The sequence below is a fragment of the Camelus dromedarius genome, chromosome 10, assembly GCF_036321535.1.
Source record: "Camelus dromedarius isolate mCamDro1 chromosome 10, mCamDro1.pat, whole genome shotgun sequence".
Taxonomy (NCBI): domain Eukaryota; kingdom Metazoa; phylum Chordata; class Mammalia; order Artiodactyla; family Camelidae; genus Camelus; species Camelus dromedarius.
Window position 1 is genome coordinate 7,746,662 of NC_087445.1, and position 15,377 is coordinate 7,762,038.

General features: G+C 39.9%; 1 protein-coding gene across 1 annotated transcript; it reads right to left on the minus strand.

Moving 5' to 3' along the window:
• Positions 1-2,609: 2,609 nt before the first annotated feature.
• CHMP5 (charged multivesicular body protein 5) lies at positions 2,610-15,377 on the minus strand. Its single transcript, XM_010975823.3, has 8 exons — positions 15,223-15,377; positions 14,264-14,368; positions 12,656-12,702; positions 10,893-10,986; positions 10,695-10,766; positions 7,371-7,479; positions 5,448-5,560; positions 2,610-3,315 (listed from the first exon to the last, which is right to left on the minus strand). The coding sequence occupies exons 1-8, from the start codon at positions 15,289-15,291 to the stop codon at positions 3,265-3,267; spliced, it is 660 nt and encodes a 219-aa protein (XP_010974125.1). The 5' UTR covers positions 15,292-15,377; the 3' UTR covers positions 2,610-3,264.

A 15,377-nucleotide genomic window follows, 5' to 3' on the forward strand; every position in this document is an offset into this window, starting at 1 on the left:
TGGAGTGGATCTGAGGCTTGTCCCCAACTCCCTTGCTTGGCGCCCTGCAATAAGCCCTTATGTTGCTGCAACACTTGTTGTCAGAGTTTGGCTTTCTACCCAGGGACACACGAGGCCACTGCTTGGTTACAGTTCCAGGGAGGGGAAACTGTATGAGCAGAGGCAGGGAATCATGACTGAATGGTGGATGCAGGGGAACTAGAAGCAATTATTAGAGCAGAAAATTACAAAGTGGGACATGGCACAAAGTGAGGCTGCAGAGAAATTTTTCAGGACTCTTACCAGCAAGTGACAGGAACCCAACTCCAACTAGTTTAAGCAGAAAAGGCAGGTCACAGGCAGAATTCTCAGCTCCCAGAATTAAAGGAAGAGTTACAGAGACTTGAAGCACTCTAAGAATCTCAAGGACTGGAAGTCAGAGCTCAGTGCCACGAAGAGGCTTTCATTCTGCCTCTCATTTTTGCTGCTCTCTTGCCTCAGTATCTCAGACTAACTGTTAAAATCGACAACAGCAAAGCATTTCCCCTAGTTTCCATTTAGGAAATTCAAGAAATGAACTTCAGTAGGCACAGCCTGGTCACAAGCCTACACCCACAATAGGAAAGTAAAGATAGGCTATTCTAATCTGTATTTTTCCAATAATCATACATTTAAAATTGAGGAGGCAGTTTTCTAACTGAAAGAGAATGTTGTTCTGAAAAGACTAAGCAATAAACCATTACAGAGAGGCAAGGGCCAAGTCATAGGCAGCTTTTTATGTCCTGCTGGAGGCATCAGGGAACCATGACTTTAAGTAAGGGTCAGATTTGCATTTTAAAAAGGTAAGTATAGCTGTGTGTGATGAATGGACTTAAGGAGGTGAAACTATGCAAGAAGAGAAAAGCAAGGCATTTATTCCAAAAGACTATAGTCTAGGGATGTCTAAGCCAAGAGAGCTAAGAGATGGAAGGAGAGGTTGGAATTCAGACACACTCAGGGATTAAAAGGAGGTTTAGAGATTAACTAAATGTGTAGGATGAGTCAAAGTGTAGGCATCAAGGACAATGCAAGAGCTTTCTGTTTTGAATGATGGAGGATAATGGTTCTGTTAGCTGAGGCAAGGAAAGCAGGAGATTCAGGTCTGGGGGAAAAGTAATGGCTGTCTCAGCCACTGAATATGAAGTGTTTGTGGGCTTCTGGAACATCCAAATGACGGACAGGCAAACAGCTGTTTATAACCAGGATTCTGAAACTCAGGGGCAAGATCCAGGATACAAGTATAGATTTAGAAGTCAGCAGGTAAAGCCATGAGAACAGCTGAGCTCATTAAATATAAGTGAGCAGAGAAAGAATTATGGTGGATAAAGACTGAGTAACACTAACATTACAGGGTTGGAGCGATGAAGATTTCAGAAAGGAGTCTCGGAGGGAATAGTCAGAACAGGAGAACCAGAGAGTAATACCATGAAGGTCAAGGGAATAGAGATTTTGGCAGAATGGTTGTTCACTCCTATCCGATGTACTAAAGAGGCCCTGCTGGAGGACTAAGTATCACCCACTAAAACTGGCAATATCCGGGTCGCTGATAACACTGGGCAAGGTAAGAAATAAAGCAGGAATGTGTGCTGAGTGTGAAGCCCACAGGAACGAGCTCAATTTAGATGTTAGATTTTAGGTAGTGGCAGCATGTTTAATTGGAAATACCCAGAACTGAAAATAGGAATAAGGAAAGAGGTCTAGGCAAGTCACAGTTGAGTCATCAGTTCACAGATAATAGTTAAAATCATGGGTGTGAGCTATCTGAAAGGAAAGTATGAAGGGTGAGAAGAAGTCCAAGACTGGACCTATGATGGAAGGAATATTTAAAGGGCTGAGTGAGAACTTGTAAGGAAGCCAAGGAAGGTTTCAAGAAGGTGATGATGGATGGTGTAATGCTCACTCCACTGGAAGGCTTCTTCAAGGGTAACATAAGTGGGGGTGGGAGAGGGTTACATACATGTCTCATCCTCACAGCTAGACAGGGAGGTTTTGAAGAGAGGAGCTGTGACTGTTCTTGGTATCCCCTGGATTGGTACAGAGACTCTGCAGGGCTGGTGTTCAATAAATGTTTATTGGATTGACCTGCTGACACATGGAAGGCTGGTGCATGTGGCACTGTGAGGCTCCCAGTGAGGCTGGAGGAGGGGACGCTGTGGGCGAGAGGTTAGGGAAGGCAGAATGGATCATTAAAGACCTTGAAATCAGGCAGGGATCTGGACTTGCTGCAGCACTCCCAGCACCTCCCGAGGAAAGAATAAAGCCCCTGTTTTTTATTGTTAATGATCCCTCATATGAGATTGGCAGTTAGTACTCAAGACAATTATCTCAATTATTCCTCACAAAAGCCTTGTGAGGTAAGCACGATTTTACTAGTAAGGAACAGAAGTTCAGAGGTGTGAGTAGATGACCTAGTTATTACTGGCAGAGCCAGGGCCCAAGCCTAGACCGCTCCTCGCTCTTCCTTCTACACCACAATGCTACCAGTTAAATTCAATTTTTGCAGTGAAGTCTTTAAGGCCGAGTTGACATTAAAATTTTATTACATTTGGCTTCTGTAGCGGAGGTTTCAGGCTGAAGTGATATTATTAAAATTATAACCTTTTGAAAAATATTTATTGAGTATAAATAAATGTCCTATACATTAAATATCAAGGAATATTCATTGTTGATTACAAGTCAGCTGTAATACTGAAGGAACCATAGAATCAAAATATCCACCCATGATACAGTAGTGGTAATTCCATTCCAATATTGGACACAGTAATGAGTTACACACAAGACACAACAAAACTCACCAAAAAAGGCCGTCACTTTAACCAACCTATAATACCACAAGAGAAAATGGTTTTGAGTCATAATATGAACAGTCCCACAAATCTCATCTTTGTTTTAGCAACTGATCAGGTCAATTTGAGATTGTGGAGATACGCTTTCCTAGTATTTAAAGATTCCCATTTCCTGGTCTTATTTCAAAATTATTTTCAAGGAAGGAAGTCATACATACCCACTGATAATTTTAAGTAAGTTAGTCTTTCATAAGAAAGGAGGAATAAAAATTTAGTACAAAGAAAACATCCTCCAAGCAATGAGTCTCTTAATGGAAAAAAAAATAAGAGCAATGTAATTAACTTTTCCTCCAAAGACAGGAAAGAAACCTAAATCTGTTATGGCAAACTTGGAAAGGTAAATATTTCCTAGTCCCAGAATATGTGTTTATTTTACACGATGTACTTGAATGATGCAAGTCTATGAAGCAGGGATCTGTGGCAATCCAAATTCATCCACAAGGACTCCATCCTGTGAAAAGGAAGCAATGTTTAGTGCCACTATTTTTCAACTGATAAAAAAAAAATGATTACAAAACTGTAGTAGTCAAAACTCATTTCCAAGTGTTTAATCAATGAAAACAAAAATCCCATTGATAAGATGAGAATTTTTTTTTATGAAAGGTAAAGGGGGAAGTGATAAATCAGGAAAAGTAGAAGGGATCAAAAGGGGCAACCCTTTGCAGAATAAAGGAAGAGTGAGAAAGAGAAACTTAGGAGTAAATCTAGGAAGGGGAAAAAGGGGCTGGGAGGGTCCAGAAGGAAAGGCTGAGGAGTGAGCCCTCGCCTCCAGATTCCCACTTTCACTCTGATCCCTAAAGTGAATCAATAGCTTTTGTAGCCTCCCCAGTCCCTGAAGGAGCAATGCCCTAGGACAGGCAGCCACTTTCACATCACACTTTACCACAAACCTATAGGCAGCAATACCAGTACTGAGTCACAAACCATACCTCAACAGCACATTTAAGTCAGAAGTCTGTGACCTTCTAAAAGTGGAAATGACATACATGCTTCAGGGACTTGTTACTAGGGATTTGAGAAGGTGGGCTATGGTAGTGTTAATAAAAATTATTTTAGGTATGCTGAGAAAAAGCAAACTATGCACCTGGCACCCTAAAGTAGCCAGAGAGGCCAGGGTGGTGTGGGCAGTGGAGAAAGGTAAGACGACCCCAAGGAAGGCTCAAGGGAAGAATGGGGGGTAAAGTAAGGGAAGACACACATTCTTCAGAATCAGCTGTAAAGGATCTGATAAATTACCCACTTTCCACCACTTGTTCCCCATATTTTATAGGTAGGAAAAACATGAGGTTCAGAGAGAAGACACAAATTTCTGACTTGCTCAAAGTCACACAAGTGAATAAAGGCAGAGCTGAGACTGGCTCCCACTCCAGGATTTTCTCAACTACACTGTGCACCTCAATGTGCACGTTGGGAGTGGATCAACACCAGAGCTGTAAATGGCCAGTGGCAACAGAAAAAACAACACATTATACCAGGAACTATAAGGTGGGGTGAATAGGATTTCATAAGCAGCAAAATTTTATCTATTTATAATGACAACTGCAGGGTGGGGAGTAGCCATCCACTGGTACAGCATGGGCTTAGCATGCATGAGGTCCTAGGTTCAACTCCCAGTACCTCCATTAAAAGAAAAAAATAGTATCTATTTATAATGACAACCACGTAGGTTTGAAAAGGGCTTTGAGTTCACAAAGTTCTTTTCCATACAAGATCTAATTTGATCCATAGAAGAGTTATGTGAGCTAATTATAATTCTCTGCATTTTATAGATGCAAGGAACAGAAAAGTTCAAAATATTCACCAGAGTCTCATAGTTGCGGTTTAAGCCTCAGACTTAAATCCAGATCTCATGATTCTTTTTTTTCTTAAGGAGGGGAGATCATTTTAGGCTTATTTATTTGTTTATTTTTTAAACAGAGGTACTGGGAATTGAAGCCAGGCATGCAGTCTACCACTGAGCCATACCCTCCCCTCTCACAATTCTTTTACCCTTTGGATTAGAATCCTTCTACGTTGTTTTATTTTTATTTTTTCAGAGTTAGAAGATTTCATTTTTTAAAACACTTTTTATTATTTTTATACAATTTTAAAGGTTACTTTCCATTTAGTTATTACAAAATATTGGCTATTTTCCTGGTGTTGAACAATACATTCTACATTGTTTCATACTTAAATTATGAACCCCTAGTTTAAAAAAAAATCCACCCTATTATTAACCACTGTGTCTAGAGCAGAACTTTATTTCACACTGCTGCCCAGCATGGTTCATGCATGTGTTGCTGCTGCTTTCCCAGGGAAATGTCTAAAAGCTATAAAAGGCACTCAGTGCAAGCTCACAACAAGGGTGATTATACTGTACAAATTATTATTATATAAAAACACCCCTGGCCTCGGTGACACTATTTACGCAGCCTATACACAATCCAATGCAAGAAAACTGGGTTTTCAAGGGTTCCCAAAATAATGACAGAGACAGTCTTTCCTTGTTCTTACTTAAGAATACCTTTTAGATTCCCAGACTGGTGATCAAGCATAAAACCTTTACCAATTTGCACAGAAAATATAAATAGAAAAAGCTTTCACCTTATTCTTTGTGTCAGTGGGAACACCTTCTGGAATTGCAGGTGCAGCTGCCGCTTCATCCAAATAAGAACTGTCTTCATCAGCCAGAAGCTCATCGCCCAGTGCATCCAACTCTGAGATTGAAACAGTCAACATTTCAAAAAAAAAAAAAATAAGCAAGAAAACTGGCAGCTAATGTTAAGAAAGTTAGCCAAATTATTTGCAGTAAGATAAAAATTTAAAAACAAAAAGAAAGGGTTTATTACTTTCTATTTGCAAAATAAAAGACCATCATAAGAACTTTTCAAGGGGACCGATGTGGTAAAATCTATGAAAAACAATAATTAAAATAAGATCAATGAAGAAAACCATCATTCCCTACAGGTTTACAAAGGACCTGGTCTTCATGAGAAGACTCCATAGTTATCAACTGGCCGATTCAAATTAGAAAATCCTAACAATAACAAATGCAAAAAATTCTCTCTCATTTATTGATGAACTTGAAAGGAGGCATGAGATTGTTGTGTAGTGAGTGACCATGACATGAGACCAAGCTTTAAAAATAAGTCTATGGCGGGGGGAGGGTATAGCTCCAGTGGCAGAGCACATGCTTAGCATGTACAAGGTCCTGGGTTCAGTCCCTAGTACCTCCTCTAAAGATAAATAAGCCTAATTACTTCCCCCTGCCAAAACAAAAATCATACAATAATAAATAGATTAAATATTTTTTAAAAAAATAAATAAAAATAAAAATAAGTCTATGGCAAAGTGAGCTGGAAGTGACAAGGAAGAATGGCAATAGCAGGGTAGAGACTCATCAGGGAAACTCAAGATGAGAAATAAAATAGAAAAGTAAATGGGGGTGGGTGGGAGAGGTTCTAGGCAAAACAGGAGGTAGAGAGAAAGTAGTAGTAATAATGTGACAGGGGAATCATGCAACAGAAAATCCAGTGTGAGATGGTCCTGCCATCTACCCAGTTACTCATGCTAGAAATTGACAGACATCTTTGACACCTCCCTCTCTCTCCACATCCAATCAATCGTGTCCATTCAACGTCCTAAAATTTCTTCAATCTGTCTACTTCTCTGTTTTTGCTACCACCACCTTAATCTTAGCCACTATTATTTCTTTTTTTTGTTTAACATTTTTTATTGATTTATAATCATTTTACAATGTTGTGTCAAATTCCACTGTAGAGCACGATTCTTCAGTTATACATGAACATATATATATTCATTGTCACATTTTTTTCTCTGTGAGCTACCATAAGATCTTGTGCTACGCCACTATTGTTTCTGAAATGGACTACAGCAAGGGTTTCTAAACTATTCTCTGCAAGGCCTTCCAACAACCCCTCCCATTTTTTCTTGCTAACCCCTACTCATCCTTCAGGTCCTATGCCCATACCCTACTCCCAACTAGGTTAGATTCACCGGCTATGTGCTCCTATGGTACCCCATACTTCCCTTTCCCAACAGTCTGTGCTCTTGTAAGGTTCAAGAATGCAGGGATTGTGTTTGTTTTCTTCAATGGTGAATCCTCAGCACCTTAACACAGTGCTTGGCTTAGTAGATGCACACTAAGTATTTACCAACTCCTGTTTCTTGATCTGCTTTGCTGTTCTGAGGGAGAGGACTCCAAGTAGGAAAATAAAGAGAAAAATCCAAAGGAAAGCAGCAGGGAATGGCAGTGTTTGGATATCAAGTACCAGGTTAGCAGAGGCCTTTGCCCGGACTTTCCTTCAGAGCTTGCCCATCCCAGAGGTGGTGGGGTATACAATCTGATGTGGCCACCTCACAAGTTCTTTGCCAAGAGACTATATCATAAACTAAATCTCAGGGAACCCTCACAGGATTTTCTCTAACATTTGGAAGAAAAGGTCCCAAGCAGTTGCTCCTTTCAGACACTAAAGCTACACATATATTTCTTTTGCCATAACTTACCTGCTTCTAGGTCATCTTCATCTAACTCTGGGGTACCATAACTGCGGCTCAGTGCTTCTTGGATTTCATTTGCATCTTCCATCATATCCTCTAGCTGGTCTTGTAGATCCTACAAAAATATATGACAGGGTTTTATTTATTTCTTACCATTTTTCTCTAACTCTCTCCACTAAATCTTAGAAATAAGCAATGATCCACATGATCCTCCTCCTATTTCTGGTGGTAAAAATGTAAACTTAAAAATAGAGAAGAATAAAATTGGCAATCTTGCACTTGAATTTAAGGTGCTTTGTGGAAATCCAAACTCTTATTGCAAGAATAGATGCCCACCAGCTTTCCATCGTTACAGAAAGTTTACCTAAAACATGAAATCAAGCAACATTTACACTACCAAAATTTTCTAGTTAATGGAGAAAAGGAGATAATTGAGACAAGTAAATTACTCTTCTTGAGTCAGCCCAAAACTGACTACACTGTGTAGGGAAAGGAAGCAGTAGTGGAAACAACTGGGTACAAAAGGTTATACTGGTCCCACCCTGGGTGGAGAAACAGAATGGAATCAAGAAAGGCTTGATATCTGAGATCAGGCTGGTGAAAAAAACTGACTGGGTATAAATCATCTGTGAATGATCTGCTTGTACTTAAATGGGCAACTACTGCAAGGCCAGAAAGAACATAAAAACCAGTCTGAGAAGTGGTACAGTATAATAAAGGACAGCCAATTTAACGGTTAGAAGAGCAGACTCCAGAGTCAAACATATCCAAGGTAAAATTTGGCCATTACTCAGTGAAAAGTAACGTCTCTTAGCCTTAATTTCCTCATCTGTAAAATGGGATTATCAATAACATATGTCATAGGATTATTGTAAGGATTTATTGCAATAACATGTCAAACACGAAGCACTTACTACTATATATCCTCTATTGTGTTAGGGATGTACAGAACAAAATGTTCTTCACACACTGAAAATTCCACATAGAGGGGAATGGACTAGTGTTGATAATGCAGAAGGTCCAAATCAGCACAACTTATCCTCCAGAATTTCTAGTGCAAAACATTTAAAAACTCCTTCCTGGCTCCCAAGTTAGAGGATTGTTTTTTCCATATAAGAGTAGAAAGTAAAGTGGAGAAAAATATTTTTTGAAAAGGAAATGCTTTGTTTTTCTATACTTCTAAGTGCCAAACTATCATCCTGTACATGTGTAACCATCTGCTATACAGAGGAGCATTGGCTGAAACAATAAGAGAGTAAAAATAGCATAAACTAATCAAACCAAGCTTCTATTATGCTTTTAAATATCAAAACAAGTCTCCCAAAATCACCCATGAATAGGATTCCTAGCAATAGATTCTAGGATAGCAGAGAAAAAAAAAATCATCACAGAGAATTAGCAGGTTCAATTCTGGAAAGACGAACAAAAGCAGTACAAAACAGCAAATACAAGCATTAGCCTTGATGTGCAGAAACTGGAAAATAAAAAAGATACAGACAGGTGAACACACACACAGAGGCAAAAATTTTTAAATGAGCACTATAAAACAATGACAATGTTTTACAAGTAAATTATTTTCGGAAAACAAAAGAAACTGAAAATATATAGCCCAGCCAAAGACATATACCCATACACATCAAAAAAGTTAGAAAGGGGCTCTCCATCTATCATGCAGGCAAATCTATTAGGGATCAGGAAAAGGATAATTAGGTGTGGGGACAGCCAGACAACCACAGGTGAAAGATGAAGACACATACAAAAACCCAGAAAGACCAAAATTTCTATTTTGTTTATTAAATAGCACTGATTAAAACACAAGCAACCCTAAAAGCAGAAAATAAAATTCTATTTCATTACATTTTATGATCAAACAGTGTTGTACAAATAAGACAAGCCTACACGAACATTTTTCTCAGTGAATCTCCTGTAAGATATCATTCTGTAAGCAGAGACTGGTGGCCAATTACAGAGAGGGCCCAGGGTGGTCCAAGGAGGGGAAAAGCTAGATGAGAAGACTGCCTGCATTACTAAAGACCAGAACTACCAGAGAACACCTCTGCAGAGGCAGTAAAATGCTGGATACACAGTAACTACTCAGCCAACAAATACTGCTTGAATTGGGCAGAACTGCTTGAATAGCCTCTCGTTCATCTGTTCATTAACTATTAAATACTTTGAGCTCGAGCTATGGCCAGGCATTGTTTAGGGTACTGGGGATACAATAGTGAACAAAATCCAGTCCCTGCCCTCACAGGAAGAGACATTCTGTTCAGGGGCAGAGGTGAAAAGCTCTCTCACATATGCAGAAAGGAAGAGGTTTCCTCTGGCCAGTCACCATTCCCCGTGCTGTCCCTGCTTGCCAGCTGGGCTGTTTAAGTGACAGAGGTGAGAGGAGCCAAGCTCTAAGGGCTCATCTCCCCAGCCAAAGCATGATCTCAAAAGAAAATGCTAATTGTAAGGACCTAATGACAGTATTATTAAGTATCTAAAGAGATAGGGGTAGGGGATTAAGAGGCACAAACTATTATGTATAAAATAATTGCAAGAATATATTGTACAACACAGGGAATGTAGCCAACATTTAAAATAACTATAAATGGGGTATAACTGAAAAAAGATGACTGAGTTCTGGGGATCTAACGTAGCATGGTGGCTATATTTAACAGTACTGTATTATACACTTGAAAGTTACTAAGAAAGCAAATCTTAAATATTCTCACCACACACACACAAATGATAATTATCTGAGGTTATGAAGGTGTTAACCTTTTTGTGGTAATCATTTCACAATATATACATGTATCAAATCATCACAATGTACACTGTAAACTTACATAATGTTAGATGTCAATTGTACCTCAATAAAATGGGGAGAAAAAAATCTCAAGAGAATTACTTAAAGGGAACCAATTCTACACCAGGAACCGTGTTGAGCATTTTATGAATTTAACACTCATGACAATCCTGGGAGATGCGCAGCAACACCACTACTTTACAACTGAGGCAACCAACTAAAATTCATCAAGTAAGTTAAAAGTAAAAGGAAACTGGGTGCTTATTTACTGGGTGTGTATTATATGCCAGGCATTGTGTGTTTAGATAAACCAGCTCATTTATTTCATCCTCATAATAACTGTATGTGGTATCAGAATCCTTGCATTACTAATAAGGGAAGTGAGACTTTTGGTACCCTTTCCTGAAGTTACTTTATTAGCAAATGGCAGGCACAAGATATATTCTGTCTTCTGGGCTCTTCCCATCATATACACATTCATTTTGATCCTTTCAGAAACCAGTGCACATTCTTGTGGAAACCAGTATACATCTCACCTCAATCTGGTCTATTTTCACCTGCTTGTAAGCTTTCTTCATTTCCTTTACTCCCAGTTTCATAGCATCAACCTAAAAAAAAAGGAAAGAAAAAAACATCATGTCTTAAGAAGCAATGCTGGTTAAACTGTCTTAAAAACCACAGGAAAAGAGCACAAAAATAAAATAAAATCATGAGAAAAGGTGCTTTGGGAGTACCGTGGTCTTGGTGTCCTTCAGTGACTGGATGGTGTAATTAGCTTGTTCCATGTTAAATGACTGCTGGGCAAGATTGTCCCGCTGCTGCTCATACCTTGTTAGAGTCAATTGAGAATGGTAAATGTAAGCCAGACAGAAATCCTCAGGAAGAAAGTATCTCTAACACTAAACAAGAGAATTTTCTTTAGGGGAAAAAAAAAAACCTTAAAAAATTAAATACACAGAAAAGTTGGGAAAAACAGTTTAATCAATCCAACACAAATATCATTTGATGTATCCCTCCAGTCTTTTTCCTTTGTAGGTATTTTAGTTATAACACTATTTTCCACTTAACATTACCATTATTATTGCCATTTTCTACATTGCTAAGCGGTCAATATATGTCTTTATAATGTTTTAGATAATTTCCTATGCTAAATGCCCAGAAGTGGCATTCTTGGGGCAAAGGGTTAAGACTATTTTTTAAGGCTCTTCATACATATAGTGAAACTGTTTTTCCAATAAACTGAGCTCCTGGGGACAGGTATTATATTTTAGTAACCTCATATCTCTAGGTAATCCACCCAACCTAATATAATGCCTGGTACTCCAACTATGTTTTTTTTTAACAAAGTTTTATATCAACTTATAATACTTCCTCAAAGACTTGCATCACTATAGTTTTTATACAAAATTTGGAAACCATATAACCATCCAACCAGAAGAAAAATAGTCAATGATGCAAGCAAATGGCATTAAGTAGAAAAGGATAACCTATATACACACCATTTATTTTCTTGTAAAAAATTATTTGCACACATACCATGTATGCACAAGCAGAGAAAGAAACTATAAGAAATTAGCACTTAAAGGTTGTTATTTCTGGTAGTAGGAATCTAGGTAGATTTTCTTTTCTTCTGCTTATGTTCATGTACTTTCCAAGTTTCTACAATGAAGGGTACCCTTCATTGAAAAAAAAAAGCCACTCAAAAATTACAATACTATCAATTAAGGGAGGAAACAGTTTTAGCACACACTGTCACCACTCTAGGCCGTGTAATTTCTTTCTCCAATTCCGTCTAATCTAAAAGAAGATGGTGTCTGATGTCTTACAAAAAGTCATTTTTTAAGTAGGAATAGAGGTATCAACAATCTTTCTGACTCTTTATTAGCAGAGGGTCTCACCAGCTGGACAGCCCACAAGGGGAAGTACCAAAGATGCTATTTGGCTTCTGTTCAAATGGTGACTATGACTGGGGACATAGTCACCTAAAACAAATCAAGGACTGTTAAATCTTCTTATGGGAGGGAACAACTATTTAAGATTCTCAATTTCACAAACAAATAACAATTAAAAAGGCACACCCTAATTAAATAAATAATGGGAGAATCAAACTCTATAGATCTGGGCAGTCCAATAGAGAAGCCACTAGCCACACATGGCTACTTAAATTGTTAAAATTAAATAAAATGAAAACTTGAGTTCCTTAGTCACACTAGCCACGTTTCAAGTGCTCAATAGCCATGGTAATAGCTACTGTATTGAACAGCATAGATATAAAATACCTCCCAACACAGCAAAAAGTTCTCTTTAGATGGACAGTGCTGCAACGGACGCTGCTGAACATGCAGGGGAAGAACAACTCAGCCAATTATATGTGTAAATGAAATCTGCAATTAACTCAAGAATGCTTATAAAGTGGTATGAAAACCTAAAGGGATGGAATACAATTTCTCTTTTGGTTAAACCTGCTAGAGGAAAGGAGATTATGTTTATAACTTACATCCGCTTTTGCTTTAAAACCCGCAAGGCTTTCTGCTTGACCATATTCTAGGAGGAAAAATAGAATTTATTGAAAGGAAGTAGAAAATATACATATGGTAAAAGAAATCTTCCATATCTTCAGACTCATATACCTAGTTCCTCTCGTCTTCAAAGCAGTGGACACAGTGGCTCCTGGATTTTTCACCTCCTAAGCAGCCTTCAAGCCCTGGCTTGCCTCTGTCCTTGCATCTCGTATCTCAGGGTACTGAGGTAATTTTCTTTTCCTAGTGCATATCATCTCTACTCCCAGCCCCAAGAGGGCTGATTTTGTCTTTCCAGGTGCCTTAGGGAGAGTCCCAATTTGGACAATCTGCTATCCACTCAAACTCACCATGCCCACACTCCTCCACCTGCTCTCATCTTGGAACTTACTAACAATGGCCCCACCAGTCTCTCACTTCTCTAGGCTGAGAACCGTTATACCAACCTTACCTTTCCCCTCTCTGTTGTCTCTTCATGCACTGTCATCGTGTTAGATTTTCAGAACTCACTTTCAAATTGACTCCTTTCATGTCATTCTCATGACTACCACCATGATTTAGGCTTTCATCTCCTCAAGTCTAGGTGAGCTTTCCGCCTCTGGTGGCTCCTCATTCCATGCCATCCAACTAAGATGGCGGAGAAAATCCTCTTGTCACTTCCCCTTCTGTACTGTTTCATAAACCATTTTATTTGTCTCCTCCAATGAAGAAGGAAAAGCAGATTTTATTACTTCACAGATAATAATACCTAACTGAACATTTCTATGTACTAGACACAGTGCTAGGGCACATAAATTACCTCATTTAATTCTCACACTATGAAGTAGGGTTTTTTTTTTAATGTTTATTTTTTTATTTTGGTGGGGGAGGTAACTAGGTATATTTATTTATCTAATGGAGGTACCAGGGATTGAATCCAGGACCTCGTGCATGCTAAGCATACACTCAACCAACTGAGCTATATCCTTCCCCCTGAAGTAGATGTTATCCCCATTTTACAGATGGGAAAAACCAAGGTTCAGTGAGGCTGAGTAACTTGCTCTAGCTCAAATGCCTAATAAGTTACGGGGATTGGAAAAAGGAGGGTAGTTCTATATTCACTTAAATACAATACTCTATGTTTCTGCTTAATATAAGAGGAAAATAAGAAACTGACTTCTATCAAGGTCACAGCTAGTGCATATTGATGGTATCATTAATACAACACTGGTACTTTTTCCCAACATGCCACTCCTTAACCAATCTATTATACTTACCTACCCTGACCAGCCCAGCAACTCATTATTCCTGAGCATGGCCCAGCCTCTCCAGATGGCCACCTTCTCAGTAGAATATGCTAATTCCCAAGTACATGCTTCTAGACATGGGATTAGCATCTTCTCTCCACCAGGTCAAACCCCAGCCTTCCTCTCATATCTGGCTGCAAATTCTCCTTCCTGAAGGATACACCCTCACATACGTTTTCTCCTTACTAGACCGTGAGCATCTCCTCTGTAGCTCTCACTAGGCCCTACCACCAGGTCCTGTTTACACAAGTGCTCCAATTAGGCTGTCGCAGCACCTTCTGTAGGTACCTCCTATCTTACCTTTGCAGGGCCCTCTCTCATCTTCTTGATCTGATCCTTATACTTCACTAGTTCAGCATCCAGTCGAGAGATCTTCTTATCAATGGATTCTGCCCTGCTGTCCACCTTGAGGGAAAAAAAATCAAAGGCAGTGGTAGTTATTGCAATACATTTAAATGAAAAGTGGAAGGAGAGGAATGAATATAGAGGAAGAAAAGAAAAAGGAGAGCACATAGTGAAAGGTGGAAACGGTAATTTCCAATGATGGAGGGAGGAAGATTCCCAGTCAGAAACACTGGGGGGCTTTTATACTCTACCCCTAAGATACTAATATTCCAGGGTCACCCTCAACTGTGTTTGAGCAGAAAAATAATTTGCGAATCACTGGGCTGAGTTGAGATTTCCTTAGAGTTGGAGACGAGTAAGGATAGGGGCTCAACCAGGAGGCGTGTGAAATGGGCTAGTGCCTGGTGGGTCTCGGCTAGGGCTGTGTATCTAATGCTATTCTTTTGGATAGAAGGTGGTGGCTTAACATGAGGTGTCAGAGTTCTCAATTTTGAGTTACTGAGATACAGGATTGGGGTACAAATATGGTGAGCTAGGATATCAAGCGGAGGGTCCTGACGTGCGAGAGGGATGAGGGATGAAAGAGGAGTTACAGGTCGGGCTCGACGAGGTGGCTATGTGTGTGGGCCTACGGCTGGTTGGGGTGAGGAAATAAGGCAAGGGCGAGCGGACGCGGCACTGGGCATCAGAAGGGATAGGGTGCAAGGACGGGGAGACAGTGGTGGGTTAAGGGTCCCCGGTTTGTGGCGTCTGGAATGACTCGGGTGACAGCAAGGACAGTGGGGTGGAGAGCGCTCAGGTGTAATGGGCCCGGGACCAGGAATGGGGTGGAGGAGAAGGAGCCGGAGCCGGGGGTGGGCGGGGTCGGGGTTCTTAGGGGCCCTGAGCCTAGTTATGCTTGGTTGAGTGCCCACCGTGCCAATGCAGTCAGTCAGGCTGGGTGGCGGAGCCTTGGGTTTCGGCTTCCCGAAGAATCGGTTCATCTTGGCCGGCCGAGAAGAAAAACACCGCAGCAAGACCAGAAACGGAAGCAGAGTCACCTCCGCCTTCGACTTGACTTCCGGCCCCC

Coding starts and splice junctions, on each gene's coding strand:
- CHMP5 (XM_010975823.3), bottom strand. CDS start 15,291: ATGAACCGATTCTTCGGGAAGCCGAAACCCAAGGCTCCGCCACCCAGC. Junction 10,987..12,655: donor GTTTTAAAGCAAAAGCGGAT/GTAAGTTATAAA, acceptor GACTCTAACAAG/GTATGAGCAGCAGCGGGACA. Junction 3,316..5,447: donor CCACTGACACAAAGAATAAG/GTGAAAGCTTTT, acceptor TCCTTTTCACAG/GATGGAGTCCTTGTGGATGA.